Raw genomic sequence first — 18,879 nt, forward strand, 5'->3', positions numbered from 1 at the left:
TATTTGTGACTCGAGTTCAACTTGATTCTAAGTCACATGACTTCAGTCCATACACCTGGTTTTTCATTAAGGAAATTAAGAAAAAATAATTAAAAAAAAAAAAAAAAAAATCCACCAGCACTACAGTTACTGGCTTCCAGTTAATTTCTATAAAATTGATGCATTTGTACAGAGCCCCTGAAGGGACATTGAAGGAAAAAACAAACCTTCTCCTTTGTCGAGTTGACAGCTCTGTTTCATCAGGTTTTAAGTTTTTTAATACTCTTTACATTTTCAGTAAAGACACTGAACAGCTTTACGATCTACCCTTTCTGACCTATTGGCCATTTCTCTGGGTTGTTATGATGCGGTTTCCTAATTAGGAAGGAAATTTGCTGCACTTGCTTTTTTTTTAGAGGTATTATGCTAAAAGTGAATAATGTACAAATGCATGCAAGACTTTTCAGATTTTAAGAAAATGTCATTTTCTTTCATGTACTTTTTGTTGGTTTACCAAAAAAAAAAAATTGATAAAATATATAGACATATGTTGATGTGATAAATATATTTAAGTATTTTTCTATGGGACTTTAAAATGATTTCAAAACCAATCCTTACTGGAACTCACTGTTTCACCTGTTTATTTATTTTTATCCAGTATGCATATTTGGCGTGTTTGCCGTTTTTTTTTTTTCCAGAAAAAGGAAATGTTCCTGTAACTCCTCTTTTCTCTGCCAAAGCAAACCATTCTGGCCTGTTTGATTTCAGGAAAGTATTCCTCACAATAGTTCTGCCGGTTTATTTGCATACGAGTGGAAACCAGTGCGAGGCAAACGACTCCATCAGAGCCTCGCTATGTGGCACCACGCAGTTTTTGGTCCACAGCAAAACAGAAATATTTACCATCAACAGTGAGGTGAGATATTTTGTGCCGTTTGCCTTTATTTTTAAATTTATCAATGTTTGTCTCCTTATTCTGTAACCAACCTCTTTGCTTTCAGTCTGTTATATTAATAAACTTTGTTCACCGCTTTCAATAAACCCCAGTATTTGATTTAACCGTCAGGCCGTGTGCTCGTTTGCACTGTCACAAAGTTTGGAAAGACTGGGAGGATTTCATGTTTTTGACCACATCCATAAATATTGAAACAAGTTGCCTTTCTTAAAATCTCAGAATACTGAGCAAATATTGACACGATGGGGAGCGGGCTGGACCGAAACATCCCATACCTGTGCTCCCACACACACATCCTCAAAGACAGCTGTGCTCTGAGCTTCCTTTGTTCACACGAAGGAAGTCCTGGAAAAATTAATTACATGAAGCTCGCCTCAGTCACATGACACATGAATATGAAGCAGTTTGAGTAGGCGCGCACCAAAAGAAGACGTGTAGTGTGTCAGACTTCACCTTGAAGTAAAATACGATCCCGAGCGAAAACATCACTGCAGAACGTCTGAACAGAGCTCTCACTCTTCGTTTGGAAAGAGAAGCAGTGTGTGTGTACAGGAGAAATTTTTATGCATGTGTGAATTTGCGTGTTTATGCTGCTCTTCCCCTGCCAACTATAACAGCTCCGCAGCCAGCATGCAGGAAGAGAGAGGTTCATTTAAAACCCAAATACGACTCTTACATAACCAACAGTTCTGTTCATCCCCAGATCCCCCCTGTTCCACCAACGCACTCTTTCTCTCTCTCTTCATCCCCTCCACCGTTGTCTCCCTCCCACGCCGGCTGGCAGAGTCCACCCAATGTCCTCCTCTTGTCCCTTAGCAACAGCTCATCCCAGTTCTCCTCCCTTGTTCCCAGGCCAACTCACTGCTTTTGCTCCTGTTGTCTCCTTTACGAACTTCCCCTTTGGTCCCTACCGCCACCTCCTCCTCCTCCGCCTCATCAAATAGTCATTTCTCTTTCCTCCTCCATCATCTAAGCTCTGTGTTATTGGAGAGCTATGAACATAGAATATTAAGTGGAGCTCCAACAAGAAACTTTTTTTTGTTTTACTCGCACTGCTGGGAGAAAACCTGGCACTCTATTCCCCAAATGTTTTTTTTTTCTTTTTAATTCCAGTCTGAGGGAAAATGTTTTCAGCTGTTTCAGAGACAGAGATTCATACGGGGATTTGGTTTCCACATGCTCCTGTTACTGCCTTGCATACTAAGATTAAACAGAGCAGAAACTGCAGTTTGTGTGCAAACACAGCAGATGGCAACACAGATTAAGGATCAGGCCTGTATATCTATGACTGTCTGGGACGCCTCAGTTCCAGCGACGGCTCCGTCCATATTTCACTGCGTCGGATTAGTCACATATCCCACAAACTTCTCTTCTCCAGTGGGGAGACATGTCTCAAAAACACCCTGCTAATCAAGAGTCCAGAATCTTTGCACATGACTAAACAGTGCCCACTGGTGGGGTTTGGTTGTAGGCAAGATGAAGTTGCATGCTGCTAAAAGGTCTGAAACAAATACCCAGTTTTTCACATTTTATAATATACAATTATTTCTAAGCACATCATGCTCTCCTGCCTGACCTGTAGCTTTTAAACCTACTGTGTCATGACCTGAAAAGCATTTTTTAAATTTATTTTTTAAATAAGTTGATGAGATTAGTTTTCTAACTCATATTTTATTAGTTTGTCTAGCACCCAGAATTAGGTATCCTACTGATCTGTCACCAGATCTCTTCTCATTTGTGCCCTCAGGAGAAAATGGACTTTATTTATGTCTGAGAACATTCAGGATTTTTGAAGAGTTCACGACCCTCAGCGAACTGATACAAATTCAATAAGCTGAGGAACCGAGAGAACATCTTCTGAACATTGACTATTTTTAATCTTACTGGAGAATCAAGCAAAAAACACTGTTGTTTCAATTACTGAATCTTCTTTATATCAAAACTAATTTATTAAGTTTCCCTGACCTTACACTCATGAACATATTCTTAGAAAAAATTAGTGGATACTGTCTGTGTGGTCAATCATAATATGGGATAGGAAGACTATGTTTAGATCAAACTGATCTGTCAGAATTAACAACATTAATTTCTCAATGAATGTTGACAAAAAACTATTTAATGACTAAAAGTCAGCGCTAGTAACTGTCACTTTCTACCTACTGATGACTTCAGTAAAAGTTATTTCTTGACAAATGCCAGCTTGATGGGACGGGGCAAGACGAGGTTGTGTCTGGCACCTGGACGTTGGCAGGAAATACTTTGGATGGGGTGGGAAGTTTTATCAGGGTTCCTGACTGTGCAATTTTCTGAAATTCCCAGGTGGCAGAAACTATAAGGGCTGGTTAAACATTCAACATTTTTTTAAGGCAACAGCAAACACTGACTTTCCACTTATAAGCCAGAACTTGTGAATATTTAACTTCACCAGAATCTGCACAGTTCTGAACTCAAAGCAACATTTTTGGCACCTGTTCATGTTTTAGCAGTTTCAAAAACAGATGCATCTAAAATTATTCAACTCTTACTGCAAAGTAGGTATTTAGGAATACCTACTTTCCCATGAAAAATGGGATTCAGTGAAGTGAATTGTGGTAGTGCTTCATTGGCTAAAATTATTGTGATAATATAACAGAAGGGAACAAATTTCCTGATTTCGTTTTTTAAGAACATTTAAACTCAAAGTGAGACAGACTGATGGTTGTGTTTCTAATTGTTGTTCAATGTATATTACAAAGCTGCTGCAGAAATATAGTTACACAATAAAACAAAAATTTGATTTGACCCGTTATTATGGTCACTGAAATAATTAAATTTATCCATTTAATTTCAGGGACGTATGAAATTAAATAGATAAATTGTGATTCTGTCATTGCACATAAATCAGACTTTATATATAGAAACCCATAAGATTGTACCTACTGGGTTAAAGGCTCCAAGTTTCAGAAATCTGCATAGTAAATAAAGTAAACATAGTTTACTTGTGGAGACAAGAAAGCTATATTTTCCGATCCGGGCAGGTCACCAGGAATTCACCGTTTATACAAAAACTGTATTTAGTTCTACAAAATAACTTATTTTTTGCCAACTACTTTGCCTCACACCATTATGTAAACTTTCAAAAATATACATCAAATAATCCTGCATCTTATTTTAAACCTGAATAAAATAAAAACAGAACTAAATAAGGTTTTCCTTTTGTATTTGTTTACACCTAGCTCAGCATCAATCTGCCTTTACGATACCCAAGATAAATAAGGAAACTTGTGCATGCTTACTAAGATTTACAGGTTAAGAACCAAGTTGTGCACTTAAGGTCTAAAACAAAACTGTCTTGAATAAAAATATATATGATTTGTTAGCAGATCTGCTTTAAATGCAATTTAAGCAAATAAAATGAACCTTTCCATTTGCGTTTATTGGAGCTGAGCATTTTCACAGCCCAACGGAGTATTAAGATACAAACATTTCCACTCAGAAGACTATATTAATAATACAAAATGTACAAAAATGTTACTCTATTTACACACAAGGCAAACTCAAACACAGATTCAAAACTGTATTGGGGAGAAATCACAGTGGAAGTGACTGTGAATCTCTCGAGGGCTGTCATACTCCAATTTAACACAAGAGGGTGCTGAAGGGCTTTGAGGAGACGTGGAATTGACCTGAGAGGGAAGCAGCGATGAAGAACTGGTCGGAGTAATCTCAGCTCTGAGACAGGAGGGTCGCAGAGTGGACACTGGTGGGAGGACGGCGGTGCTGGTGGGAATGTGTGACTGGGTCTCTGCTGCTTGCTGCAAGTTTGTATGTGAAGGGTTATGCTCCCCCACCTGAAAACCAGGATGGACAGGCAGGCTGGAGGTAGAGGGGGTCTGGTGGTCTCGAACGGATCCCAAGCTGGCCGAGTAGGTGGAGGGACACTGGGTGCGCTGGTGGACGCCCGGCTGACTGTACAAGTTACTCCACGGATACGACTGGTACGACGCCACCCCACCTGGCAGTGGGAAAAGAAAAACAATTAAAAATGAAAACTACAGCAAATAAGCTTTTAATTTAGAAAAAAAAACACCAAGAGCAGGAATTTCTATTAAACTATTTCATGTAATTGTTTCCCACAACATGGTACGATTGTGGGAAATAGTTGCAGTGTAAGCGCTTTCTGAGAGGAAGAGTCCATCGCTGATGTTTCAGCATTCCCTCTGGGTTATGGACCTGAAGAAGACTCTCAATGCATGCTAAAAATGAGAAAAGCTATCCAGGCTTAGAAGTATCACAATTATTTAAATAAAGTTAAAAAAAAAAAGCTATAAACAGAATAGCAATAATTGTTTTTCTATGCTGATTGTAAAGCTTTGGTCAGCTTTCGGTGTGTCCAAACTTTTGATTGATTGAAACTATGTCCAGTAAGGAGGGACCAGCTACCTGCCATTACCCACCATGGAAACACTAAAAGATAAAGAGTCAAGCCCTGAAAAGCAGCTCAGCTGAACCGACTTGCTCTGGATGCTATTCCTTATTCAGTTCCCATCGTATCTTTTTCTCTTTCTCATCCCAAATCTCTCATTAAGCCCAACAGCTGCTGCTGGTTCGCACAAACGTCTTTCTGCACTGCAGCTGCCAGCCAGCTTCATCATTCTCATCTGCCACTCTTGTCATACATTTTATCCTCCATGGTGATGTGCACACAGATCCCAAAGACCAACACAAAACCTGTCTGATTATAAATTAAGCAGTTCTTCTTTTTAGAGACTCATTCCGGCTCCTTGCCCAGAGCGCCATCCAGTCAGGGAGCAGCACATTTGAATTTAGTCAATGAGGAGAAATAGCTTTTCAGAAATATCTTGCATTTCTGAAGACACAAAACAGGATCATTTTCAATGCTCTTTGGCATTAAAACCAGTTTCCAACGAGAAAAGTATATAAACTAATCAACCTGGACTGAATTATGTTACATATTTACAGATCCTTTAAAACCAAGTTAAAGTGTCATTCATTTATGAACCATTACTGCATCAGTTCATTGATATGTACAGCAAATGTTTGGAGAATCGGAATATGTACAGTATCTTAATGTCCTATTGTTATTAATGCCAAACTTATGAGCAGTCAGAAAAGGGGTTTTGAATTCACTGAACATAATCCCTGTAATAGATATTAAATTGAAAATTAAATATATAGTCTTTGAACATGATTGAATAACGACTGAATAAATTGCAGACAAACATCTGAATGCAGATCTTTTAATTTTGACAAAACACTGATTATGTATGAGTGTATGTGATATCTCTCAGATTTTCTGATTTTCTAGCTGAAATAATATATTTTAATCCTGCAAGAATGAGGAAAATGAAGACAAACTTCCAAAATATACTTGCATTATTATTGTTATTCAGCTGCTCACATAATCAAAGCCTTCTCAGGCACATTTTTGACTCATCTCAGCTTATTTAGATTGGTTACAGGTGCAGGACCATATGTTGCTCTACAGCCCGTATCTCAGTGCATTCACAGATGTGCAGATTATCCTTCATGCGGGCACCAACCCTTCTCAGCAGCAAGAATTTGCAAAGATTGTTTGCAATAAACAGCAAACACAATCTGCAGCTCTGAGCAATTACTGCATTTAATTGAGTGAGATTTCCTTAATGCTGCTTTAAATTCAACGAGGATTCAGAGGCTGAAGACAACTAAATGCATGCTAATTCTATGCTACACATTTAATAAATTTCCAAACAGCTTGGGTCTCGTCCCAGTGTCTCACCGTGGTGGCCGGTTGGCTGCAGCAGGATCTGTCCGGTTCTCTGGGACTGAAAGTAGGTGTGACCACCTGTTGAGTACGTGACCAGTCCAGCCGAGCTTCCTCCAGGTGCAAATGTCAGGTAGGAGGTAGAGTTGGAGTCTGGAGGGTTGGGGGTGAGGTAGGGCGATGGAGTAAGGTAGGTCATGTGGGTTACAGATGTTTGAGGCTGATGCTGGCTGGTTGGAAAGGAGTTTTGAAGCTGATAAGACAAGGAGCTGTTCTGCTGGCTCAGCTTCTCCGCAAAGTCAAAGAGCGAGCTGCAGGGATCACAAAAGACACATTAACAAATATAGGTATATATCCACTGAGCTACACAAGAGGTTTAACTGAATGCTGCTGACAAGGCACTGCGAGGTTTAAGCTCCCAGTAACCATCAGTCCAAGAAACTGTCAGCTCAGCAGTTACAGTTTTCACAAACTGGCAGGTGATGTTTGGGGTTAAGATTGGAGGTTCTCTGATTTGTTCCAATAATTTTTTTTGTTGACGTTTTTTCCCTCACCACCCCAGAACAGCAACGGCATATTCTTTATATGTTCACTTAAAGTAAAAACAAAATCACAATACAGCCTTTCAAAATCATGTCTTTTCCTAGTTCCAACATATATAAATGTGATTTAAGTTAACTCATTGCTTACATATTTTTCAAAGTGGGTCTTGCTCTGTGTTGCATTTTGAGTTTCCCATTTCATTGGTGGAAACTCTAGCTGCTGTAAAACAAAGCTGACTTTATTCAAATCAATTTATTAACTACAACAGTCTCACAGCGTGACGTCTGAAATATTTCAGACCACCAGCTGTCACCCACTCTCTCGTACAACCGTCTCTGTGTGAGCCATCATCATTTCACAGGATCCCTCTCTGCCTACGCTCATTCTCCCTGTCAGTTGTTGCACTTCTTCATGTTTGAATTATTCTCTGGTACTCGTAACGCAGTTTACTGAGTTTTAAACTTACCTGGTGTCATTCTGGTGAGACTGGGTGTCGTAATGAGCCAACGAGGCACCGCTCTCCAGAGCATCGAGAAACAGAGGTGGGGTTTGGGCTGGGGTGTTGAGGAGAGACTGAGTCGGTGTGACGGAGTTGAACACAGGAGGAAGAAGAGGGAGGCTGGCTCGTTGCAGGGGGGGAGGGCTGTGCATGGGGCGGGGGTGATGATACTCTGGCAAATTCCCGGAGCTCATTTCTCTCCCTCTGCTCTGACCTTCAAGATAAAACAAATGTGTAAAAAAGTCCCATACATCAAGAACAACTTATCATAATACACTAAGAATTAAACTGTTTGGTAAAACACAGCAGTGGCTGAAGGAAGTAATTCACAGCATCACTTGTTTGACCACTACCTTCTGCTGACGCTTAGAAATACAAAAAATAAGGTCAAAACAGAGCTACAGTTAAATTATGTCCAGCTAAGACAAAGCGCTGCATGAAAGAGCTGAAAATGTATTCCTTCATTCATTCCCCAGAGAGTGGGCTGCAGAAGATGTCGCAGAAGTAGATGTATGCTCTCTCAAAAGATGTGTGGTTTCTTCCAACCAGACCAGAAATAAACAGATAAACTGAGGCACTAGATAGTCCAGTGGACTCTGGCCAATTGGGGACCAAAGTTGCAGCATTTGTTCCATTTTCAGCTGGTGCAATTTGCTTTCACTCTGCACTGTGTCAAACAAGCCAAGCCTTTTGAAAAACCAGTTCACCCCGTCACTTTTGGTGGCGCTGCACCAAGAACCACTGAAGGAAATAATCTAAAAACGTCTGAAGACGACGTTGAGCGTAACATCCTTCTTCATGAAATGCAAACAATATTTGAATGGCATCAGATTTTAGTGATTGCAGGATTTTCCTATTTCGTCCTCCAACGTTAGACTCACGTTTGTTTTGGTTGCATTTAACCAGAACGCCATCATTCGCTTTAGTCAGCTTCCTGCTCTCCAGTTCACTTGGCATTCACATGTGAATTCGAATCGCACAAGACTTAATTTCAACCGAACCGAGACCTAGGCTTTTAGGCAGATCAGATTTAGCTTTTTTGGTCCACATCAAAGTTTGATTGCACATTCGCACCTCCCAAAACAAACCGGACTTTCTAAGAAAAAAAACTAGAGTTCAATTAAAGCGGACTAAACAGGGCTGATGTGGATGCACCCTAAGAAACTGTTAAAACTGGTGTTCGGATAGTTATCCTTATGAAAACCATGGACAAATTTCATTTAATAACACAGTCAGAGCTGGGTCTGCAGCTGATCACAAACTAATTACCCCACAGCTAATTAATTTTCAAAAACTGCAGCTTGTGTCGAATCAGAAAAAAAAAAACGCAAATGCATTTCTTCTTTCCAACACATCCTGTCTGACATTGTGGTGCTCAGACTTATTGTGCAAGTACCACAATGACTTATTGTCTGACTACCAAGTCGGGTCCAACAGATTTACACTCACAAGTGGAGCATTATTGCTGTCACTATGACACTTGTTATGTATATAAAACTTTAGTAGAATTTGCTTTGGGTTTATTTCAAATGTAATGGGCATGGAGACGGAAATGAAAGGGTAAAAGAATGCAAGAAAGATGGGAAAGAAAACTTGAAGAAAAAGAAGGAAAGTAAAGTAGAGGAGAGAAAGAAGGATAGCGAGAATACAACACAAATGCATTGTAACTAAAGGCACTGGGACATATCAGTTCTATTAATAGTTTTTTACGTACCTGGGCTGTTAAGACTCTCCAACAGGCTGCTGAAGGAGGATGGCGTCTGAGTGGACAGTGTGGGAAAAGCAGTTGCAGAGGCAATCTGTGGTACTGAAGCTGCAATATGGCCAGAAAAAGGAGGCACTCCTGTCCTAAACCGAGTAAAAAAAAAAAAAAAGAAGAACACTATAAATGGTAAATCTGAAATGTTACCTAAAATGCAATCACTGAAAATTAGGTTCTTACTGAAGTACCTGCTGGATGTCAGCATAGCTAAATGAGGATTGATTTTATGATTTGGACTATTCGTACTGTGTTCAACTCTGTTCGGTGCAGTTTCAGCCTTGGCTGTAATTGAACGCACTTTCCTCCACTTCGCCCTGCGGTTCTGAAACCAAACCTGATAAACAGCAACACGGAGAAGAACAGGATTAAATCTATTTCAGTTCAAAAACTACACTGAGTGAACATGGAAACTGATTTTAAACGGATGAAACGTGACGAGCAAAACCACAACATAGGGAGCTGAGAGTTGTCTGAGTTAATGATCTGTCCTTCGTTGTAGAAAGTAAATGACCAAATAATGAATGTGCTAATTAGTTTGTGGAGATCAGAAGAACAAAGGGATGGTCTGACCATAATCCTCTGAGGGGTGACACCGACTGACGCAGCAATAGTTTTCCTCTTCTCTGCATCAGGATAGTGATCCTCCTGGAACAACGCCTCTAAATGCTCCAGCTGGTCTGAAACACCCAAATACACACACACATCAACTACTTGAAAAACACTTCAACCTTTGAACACTGTAGCGTTTCTGAATTACAAACAAGTTTCATCTTTCTAAGAAGGATTTCATGTGACAAACGCGTCTAATTGGGAAACAACAACTATTATGCATGATTTTATAAACTTCTCTGAAAAAAAATTTAATTCTTCTTTTACTTTGCCAAATTACAGCTTTAAGCATTTTGGAGTGCATCTCTATCAGCTTTGCAGATTTACAGACTGAAACTGAAAAGCTCAGTCTGATTAGACAAAGTGTGTTTGTAAACATCAATTTTCAAGTCATGCCATGTGTTCTCGATTGGATTTAGATGTAAAGTTTGACTTTAGACAGATACACAGGCTAATCTGAACTACTGAAAGGTAGTTCTGGCTGCATGAGAAAAGGACGCCTTGTGTCTTTGCAGCTTCCTGTCACTGCTTGAGAAAAGGATGCCCACAGCATGATCCTGCTCCCACCATGTTGCACAGTAGGAATTACATATTCAGAGAAAGAGACAGTCTCTTGGGTGATGCTACCCTTGTCACTATAAGTAAAGGGCCACATCTTGATAGGTTTGTTCTTTGCATCATTTTCTTTCCATTTCAGATGATGGTCAGAGCTCTGAGATGTTCAAAACATGGGATGTTGTTGTGTCACAACATGAATGGTCCGTTAAACGTCAGTGTTTCGTGTCAATCTGATCATTTTGGGAACTTTTACGTGCTTGTGTGGGCAAGTATTACTAAGGTGAGATGTGGCCAGCTGATAGACCTCTGCCAAAGAATGCAGACTCCTAAACCTGAATCAAAAGCTGCGATAACAGTTTGTTTGTTATCACAGACAAACTGTTTTAGCGGTGGGGACTCTTGTCTCACCAGGTGATTATACTTTTTCATCATTTTAAACATTTCTTGTCATCCAGATATTTTCTTGTATATATGTCACATTGTCGAGATGATTACCTATGTAAAGAAGCTAAATAATGGTGTGCATAAAACAGACACTCTCTACCTGTACTGTAGAGCGTCCGTGTCTTCTTCCTCGGTGGTAGTGGGACGCAGGCCAACAACTCGGACCCTGGCGGCAGAGGACAGCTGAGCGCCCGACCTCGGCCTCTGTTGCTGTATCGGATAGAGCGTCGGGTGGAGCAGACTTGACTTATCTCTACCTGCAACAATCCAAATCAGCATCAACTCAAGAACGATCTCTGCCAAATTCTTGGTTATTACCATTTATTTATCTGTATGGCTGCTTTTTAAGAAAATAAAATTATTCTACTTTTTTTTTTTTCATTTCAGAGGACAATTTCAAAATTTAACTATGAATTTGTGGCGGATAAATCTACAGTGGACATCCTTGAAATATGGAACCATATAAAAAAATAAAATAAAATAAAACACACACACAAAAAGAACAGGGATAAATGTACGTATAGGAATATAGAAGCGCTTCTCATACTTGAAATGCTTAAATTAAATTTAAGGCTTCTCCAGACTACACAGGCAGCCTACCGATATCAACATGATATCCTGTCTTTTGAATGTTACAACCCACTGAAAGCAATGCAGCTGTGATTTTCTAACAATAGAAGTTGGCTTTAGACTTTAAGGAGCAAGCAATTAATTTCCAGTGTTGGCTGATTATGTTTCTTATGCGCAACTAATATGTCTGTACACAGGGCCTGCAGGATGCAGATAATGATTTCCTCAGTTTTGTGTTAATTGGTTAGTCCGTTAAAAGAAAAAAAAAAAAAAAAAGAGACCTGCATAAACATCATGACAAACATTTGAAAGGCATAATCTGACTGAAATAATCACTAAATGAACAGATCAAAACAAGTTGTTGTACATTTGACATTTAAAATACCGCTACAATCAATTAGAGATGCACTGGTAGCTTGGCGACTGGAAATGGGCGAGTTTTGACAAATTTAGGCACTACGTTAGGCACTGAAAGTCTCCTTTATTAAACCAGCTCTTTACACATCAGGCTTTGTGACAGACAACCACTCGCACTTAAGCAGATCTTCAGTGTGCACAGCTCTGTCTTTCTTTCCAGCAAAGCACATTAAAGTCAACTTGAAACAGACAAAGAGGCAGGATTGATGGATGCAACAACAGTCATTTAATCCCTCTTTGCTTGGCTGATGTCCAGAGTCCAGTCAAAAATAAACTAGCCTAATTAGCCGACATCTAGAGTCCTCCGTCTGCAGCCACTATCCTCATCGTAAGTATTTTAAAATAAATAAAATGCAGAAACGCCAGCTATAAAAACATGTTCAGTTTGTTTTTTGAGTCATCACTTTTATGTCTAAAAGTACAGATACTTTATTGTTAAAAGCCATGTCACAAATAAGAGCAAAAGTATCTATATACATGGTTTGATAACTAGAATCAGAAATTTAAAGAAGTACTTTGATTTGACATTTGTGAAATGGCGCTATATAAGAATACTGAATTGAATAAATTGCTTAGCAGTACAGGGTTTTATTTATTCATTTATGTTTTTACTAAACATTATAAAATAGACTATTTGATGGTGTGTATGTTTTTCTGGGATATGTTTATAAGGTAGTGTTATATTTAAAGCTAAAAAATGATTAATTTTTGCAACATTTTATCATCATTATCATTGCCATAGGGATAAAATTTTAAGTTACTGTCGCCTGTCAGTACTTTGTTAGAGCTGTTGAATTCTGAAATAAAAGAAAAAATTAAACTCTTGCAACTCAAACCATGAACAAGAAAAAGAAACCAGATTTCATGGTGAAGGTGCTGCTTTCCACTGGAAAATAATGAGAGCACACAATCTGCGTTTGCTCAAGCTCGCTGTAAGCTTTACAGAGGCGCCATTACCAAATGATCACTTCACACCTCAAATTAAGCTTTAATATCCAAATGGCATTTTCACAGGTGCTTCATTAATAACACAGACGTTTGTAAGTGTGCATCATTTCATGCACACTTAGGCTGGAATTATATGTGCCAAATGAGTTATTAAACACCTGTTAGTTTCCCCAAAATTTACAGAAGTATTATTAAAACTGAGGGTGGTAAAAAAAAAAAAAAAAAAAAAAAAAATCAGGCTCAGCAGAACTTGGTCAGTCAAAACAGCAGAGCTTACAAATAAACTAGAAAATTTCTGAAGAAATTTAAACGGGGCCTGCCAAAGCGTGCCCGTCAGTTGGAACCCAGCATTCTGGTGCTAAAAATTAGCATCAATGCTAAAGTAAGCTAAAATGTACTCAATAGCAAGCAGAGAGTCACAAGCATGTTGAGCAACATGGACTTACTCCATTCAGTATGTTAAAATTAGTGTATAAACTAAAATTAGCTAAAATGCTAATGTTAGCCTAAATGCTGCCATTCAACACAAAAGAAAATCTGATTTATACTTCGTGACAACTCATTACCAGAAAAAAAACACTCATCTCTTTACACCAAATTAATAGAGTGTAGTATTATTGTTTATAAAACATAAGCTCTTTTGACATACTGCTTATCAGATTAGACAAGAAATTTACAGTTGGTAAATTTTGCAAAAGTAAAAATCAGATCTTTTGTTCGTGTTTACCACAAAACATTCTCATCTCTTAGCAAAAGATTAACAACAAATATGGTTATTGTTAAAAAAACAGAAGATTTCCTCTGCTCTTTTGAAATACTACTTGTTTTACACTACTTAAGAATTGTGCAGTTGGTGAATTTTGCAGAAAAGTGATTTTTATTTTTGTCATTGGTGGTAAATGTATTATAAAACAGACATTCAACACAAAAGTAAAAATCTGATTTATACTTCGTGGCAGTTTGTTACCAGAAAAAAATAGTCATCTCTTAACACCAAATTAATTATTTATAAAACATAAGCTATTTTGAAACACTGCTTATCTGCTTAGACAAAAGAAACTTACAGTTGGTAAATTTTGCAAAAGTAAAAATCAGATGTTTACTTCGTGGCACTTGGTTACCAGAAAACACGCTCACAACTTAGCAACAGATTAATAACAAATATTGTTAATGTTCAAAAAACATAAGATTTCTTCTGCTCTACTGAAATACCATTTATCTACTTAACATGAACTGTGCAGTAGGTGAATTTTTCAGAAAAGTGAATTTTGTTTTTTTGTCATTGGTGGTAAATGTATTATAAAACGGACATTAAACAGAAAAGTAAAAATCTGATTTATACTTTGTGGCAGTTACTAGAAAAATCGCTCATCGATTAACACAAATTAATTAATAAGAATTGTGAAGTTGGTGAATTTTGCAGATAAGTGAATATATATATATATTTTGTCATTGGTAGTTTTATCATATATATATATATATAAACATATTTACCACCAATGACAAAATATATATATATATATTCACTTATCTGCAAAATTCACCAACTTCACAATTCTTATTAATTAATTTGTGTATATATATATATATATATATATATAATAAAACTACTTTTCTGTAGTAAGTGTTCAGCCAAGGTGGTGTCTCTGTAGCTCTAACTAGAAGCTCTGCCCTCCTCTGTAGAAACAGTGTTCCGCCATCTCTGTAGTTCTCTACATCTCTGCTCTGTTGCTATGGTAATTAATCCTCTCTGAAAACTATTATGCGAGTGAGACACAGAGGGGGAGACAAAATTCTATCTCTGTTTTGAACCCAACTCACAAAAACAGTGCAAGTTAGAATTTGTTTTGATTTGAATTTTACTCAAAATGAAAATAGAAGTAATAGCCCGCATGACGAGATCCAGCCGCATGTTTTGATATAGCCTATATATATATATATATATATATAGTGGGGATGCACACAGCAGTATGAGCTGCATTAACAGTGAAAAGAAGCAGCAGTTATTTTGAAGTGTATACACTTTGTATCTATAGAGTAACAGGTGCCTTCAATGCATTGCATGGAGGCATTGAAATGCCTTGTTTGGAAGGCATTTCAATGCTCTCCTATGCTCTGCTATGGCAGGCCCCAAAATAAAAGAAATCTGTAAAGGTCTGTTTTTAAAAACGGAAAAGAGATAACAGCAGCGATACTTCACCTGGAGCGGTTGGGAGCTCTTCTGGGGGAGACCGTGAGGCTGAGAGGGGCAGTGGGGTCGTTTTGTCCCACTGTGTAACGGCAGCGCTGCAGACTGGATCGGGACTGGTGGCTGGGCTGGGTGCAGCACTGGAGCAGGGACCGGGGGGCAGTACAGCCCAGTCACCTCCATACCCAGATAAATGGGATCAGACAGCTCACAGCTACTAATCAGGCCTATGGAGGGATCAAACTGAATTGAGCTCTCCTCCGAGGCCGTCACTGAGACTTCCTGCGTCTCTCTTTTCTTTTCCTCCTCCAACTTCACATTGACATCCTCCTTTCCACCTTTCCTGGTTTTCAGATGCTCATTTTGCTTCTTGCCTCGCCTCTTCCTGCTCTTTTTCTGCACAGTTTTCTTTTCTGCAACTTTTTTATTTTTACTCGCTCGCTTACCAACAATTGTTTCACTGCTAATCTCGGTCTCTTTATCTTGCATCTGAACATCCTGTGCTGCCGTCTCATCCTCCGCTTGCAGGCTCCTCTCAGGCTTCACCTGCTCCGCTTTCTCCGTCTCCATCAGTTCCTGCTCTGACACAACTTTATTTTCTTCATTTTCCTCCCCCTCGTTCCTCTCTTCATGCTCCGTCTCCCCTCTCTTCTCTTCATTATCGCTCTGATTTAACGCGTTCTCATCTCCTTCTTCCCTCCCTCTGCTCGTCTTCTCTTTAGTGTCCTTTGTTTCCAGATCTTCCAGGTCCTCACACAGCAGGCTTGGACCGTCTGAAACAGGGTAAAGTAAGATCATTCAACCTTTTTCTTTTTTGTCTGGAGTACAGAGCCGTTAAAATTTCTAAATAAAGATGATTAGTACAGCACTCATCTTATTCAGAGAGGTCATTACAATGGGAGATTTAGTGCTTCTTCTAGATAAATGCAGAACCTAAAAAATGTTTCTGATCTAATCAAATTCAACTGCTCACCACCATTAAGCAGTTGAGCTACATTAAGCAAGACTGAGATCTGATCATTATGCAGATTTCTGACATGTTTGAGAATTCATTAAATATATTTGTATATAATTTGAGTTTCAAAAATGTTACGTTTTGTTCGCTATAAGAAATACTAACTTTGGTTTAAAAAAAATTAAAATGCGTCTCCTATGGACTGAATTAAATGGTTTTCCAACAGTTTTGACCTACATAGATATATCTATAGCTTTATTCACAATTAGTCATTCACCTGATCAAAAATTTTAAAATATATAGCTATGGATGATCATTACTGATGTAAAGAGAAATAAGGTTTATTTATATACCAAATCTAAGGATAACTAACATGTTTCATGCCTCAACATAATTTAACAATACAATATTTTTGTTTTAAATTCACATTTGTGTGTTCACTTAACAATGGTAAAAGTGGTCATCAAAGGTAGAGCCTCTTAAAATCCTGGATTTTCCTGTTTTGTAGGACACCGCGACCACGATGAAACATTTGCAAAGTTTTACTGAGCTAATGTGGCATATATGCTGTACAACTTAATTTAAAATCTGTCAGAAAGAAAAATGTAGATTTATTTAATGTTAAAAAAGTGAGTCCACCCATATACCCTAACACTTTCTGATTTAATTTCAGCATTCAGTCTTAAGAGTCCCTCCATTAATTCTTATGACTCCGATAAAAATCAATTAAAGACTTTCCTTGCATTTATTCATTTGCCAAATTTACAGGCTACAAAGGATCACAGGATTCCATTTTTGACTACAACTGATGTTTGTTAAGTTGAGCAAGATATGTCACGTTAAAAGTGGACAATAACTTATTATGGTGTCTTAAGAGAGGTGTGCACACTTTCGAGAGCCACTACAGGTAAAGGCCAGAAGCAATAATATTCAACCCACCTGCATGTATTACATTAAAATATTATACAGTTAAAATGAATTCCTGCCTGACTGGTCACGTGTTGACCTGCAGGCAGCATTACACATGACTGATGTTCCTCAGGAGAAACTGCAGGCTGCAGTGACCTAATTATTGTCCCAGGTGTGCAAGGCCTCGCGCTGCCTCACCTGTCGGTTAATTAACTCCACACTGCTAGCTCCCGCTGCTAAACCTTCTAGCCTGTCCCCATGTCCAAACACCGGGTCGGGAATGTTAATAACACGGCTTTTAAAGTGTCTCCTAGCACCACTGGGAGCTACACCATCACAGGAGAGACGGTGAATTTAAATAAGTCTCGCAAAGCTCAAAAACCAGGCATGTAAAGTGACGACAACGAGTCAAAACGCTACAAACGAGCCAATTAAACAATAAAACAATTAAACGTGGGGGCTGATTGTTCTTACCGAAATCTCCAGTGAAGTTGCCGTCCTTGTCCATATCATTACACGCCACCGTCAAGTCCATGAAGTTTAGCTAATAATCAAACAGGTCACTCAGGGTTAGGCAGCGAAGGGCCGCAGCACAGCGCCTTAACGAGCCTGATTGATTGATTAGGCTTCTGCGATGTGACAGGAAGTGGTCACGTGAAGGTGAAGCTGATGCAGCCAATCACGGAGGAAATAACTCACTGCACATGTACTTTGTTTATGGTTAAGGCAAGATTGTTTTTGGAGACAGACGTGGTTGTAAAAATAATTTTTAAGACATTTGGAACGATTTAGAAAAAACAGATATTAACATCAGAGAGTAACAACAGCTCTTGGTCTAATTGCTGTATTTTAACATCACAATGAAGAAGTTTGACTTTTTTAAAAAAATATTTTTTCTAAAATTGAGTTGCAAAAATATATTTCACAAAAAAAAAGATAAGATAAATGAAAGACAGATTTTATTTTTTTTTCATCTATTTTTTGTACCACTGTCTGCATTTGAAATATGATATTACTAGTTTAAATAAGTCCTAAAGCCTGCTGCTGTAGTTTGTTTATGTCACAAGTCTTTAATATAGACTCGAGTAAACTTTTAACAAGCTTAATCACATACTTGTATATTTCATGTGTTTATTTTCTAATAATTGTTCCTTTCATGAAAATGGTTTATGGGAAATTCTAGATTCTTGGAAATTTAGAATTTACATTAGGCCAGCAAAAAGAAGAAAGAAATAATATGATGTGACAGCCTACATAATCAAAGAAACTCCTGACTTGACTGCTATTAAGCTGGCAGTCACTCACACCCTTCTCAGGGAGGCTGAGCTTCAAAAAAGTCATCACTGCTAAAGAAGTTGCCTGTTCATGGAGGGCTGTATGCAAACTGATCAATGGAAGGTTGGGTGAAAGGAAAAAAGTGTGGCAGACAAAAGGAGCAAGAGCAATAGGGATAAGTGTATCAGTGAAATGATTGTGAAGTGAACCGGTTTAACAGTCTGGGGATGACTCACAAAAGGTGTGGACAGCAGCTGAAGCCAGAGCCACACACAGATGAACAGGACTACAACTGCAGCATTTTCTGTGTTGAGTCACTGCAGATCCTCAGAAAGTGTCAGAAGTGTCTGATCTGGGTGAACATAAACCAGAATATTACTCTGTGGTCTAGAGTCCTCTTTTATTCAGCCCAAAGTTTACTTTGCATTTAATCTGAGAATCATGGTTCCGGATGGAGGAAGAGTTGAGAATACAAGTTGCTTGAGGTGTAGTGTCCTTCAAGTCTTTGTAGGATTTGTTATT

The 18,879-nt window shown here is 38.5% G+C and overlaps 1 protein-coding gene across 2 annotated transcripts; it reads right to left on the minus strand.

Moving 5' to 3' along the window:
• Nucleotides 1-4,328: 4,328 nt before the first annotated feature.
• Nucleotides 4,329-17,779, minus strand: nobox (NOBOX oogenesis homeobox). Of its 2 annotated transcripts, none has more exons than XM_008421841.3 (9): nucleotides 17,557-17,779; nucleotides 15,231-15,991; nucleotides 11,196-11,352; nucleotides 10,055-10,161; nucleotides 9,673-9,818; nucleotides 9,437-9,570; nucleotides 7,690-7,936; nucleotides 6,696-6,991; nucleotides 4,329-4,928 (listed from the first exon to the last, which is right to left on the minus strand). In XM_008421841.3, exons 1-9 carry the CDS (start codon nucleotides 17,615-17,617, stop codon nucleotides 4,483-4,485), a joined length of 2,355 nt encoding a protein of 784 aa, XP_008420063.1. In that variant the 5' UTR covers nucleotides 17,618-17,779; the 3' UTR covers nucleotides 4,329-4,482. The 2 variants fall into 2 exon arrangements, with proteins under 2 accessions (XP_008420063.1, XP_081468866.1); XM_081612740.1 differs by lacking the exon at nucleotides 17,557-17,779 and adding an exon at nucleotides 17,113-17,270.
• Between the last annotated feature and the right edge of the window lie 1,100 nt (nucleotides 17,780-18,879).

The sequence above is a fragment of the Poecilia reticulata genome, chromosome 11, assembly GCF_904066995.2.
Source record: "Poecilia reticulata chromosome 11, P_reticulata-male-v2, whole genome shotgun sequence".
NCBI lineage: Eukaryota > Metazoa > Chordata > Actinopteri > Cyprinodontiformes > Poeciliidae > Poecilia > Poecilia reticulata.

Coding starts and splice junctions, on each gene's coding strand:
- nobox (XM_008421841.3), bottom strand. CDS start 17,617: ATGGACTTGACGGTGGCGTGTAATGATATGGACAAGGACGGCAACTTC. Junction 11,353..15,230: donor AGAGCTCCCAACCGCTCCAG/GTGAAGTATCGC, acceptor GGATTGTTGCAG/GTAGAGATAAGTCAAGTCTG. Junction 10,162..11,195: donor ACGGACGCTCTACAGTACAG/GTAGAGAGTGTC, acceptor TGGGTGTTTCAG/ACCAGCTGGAGCATTTAGAG.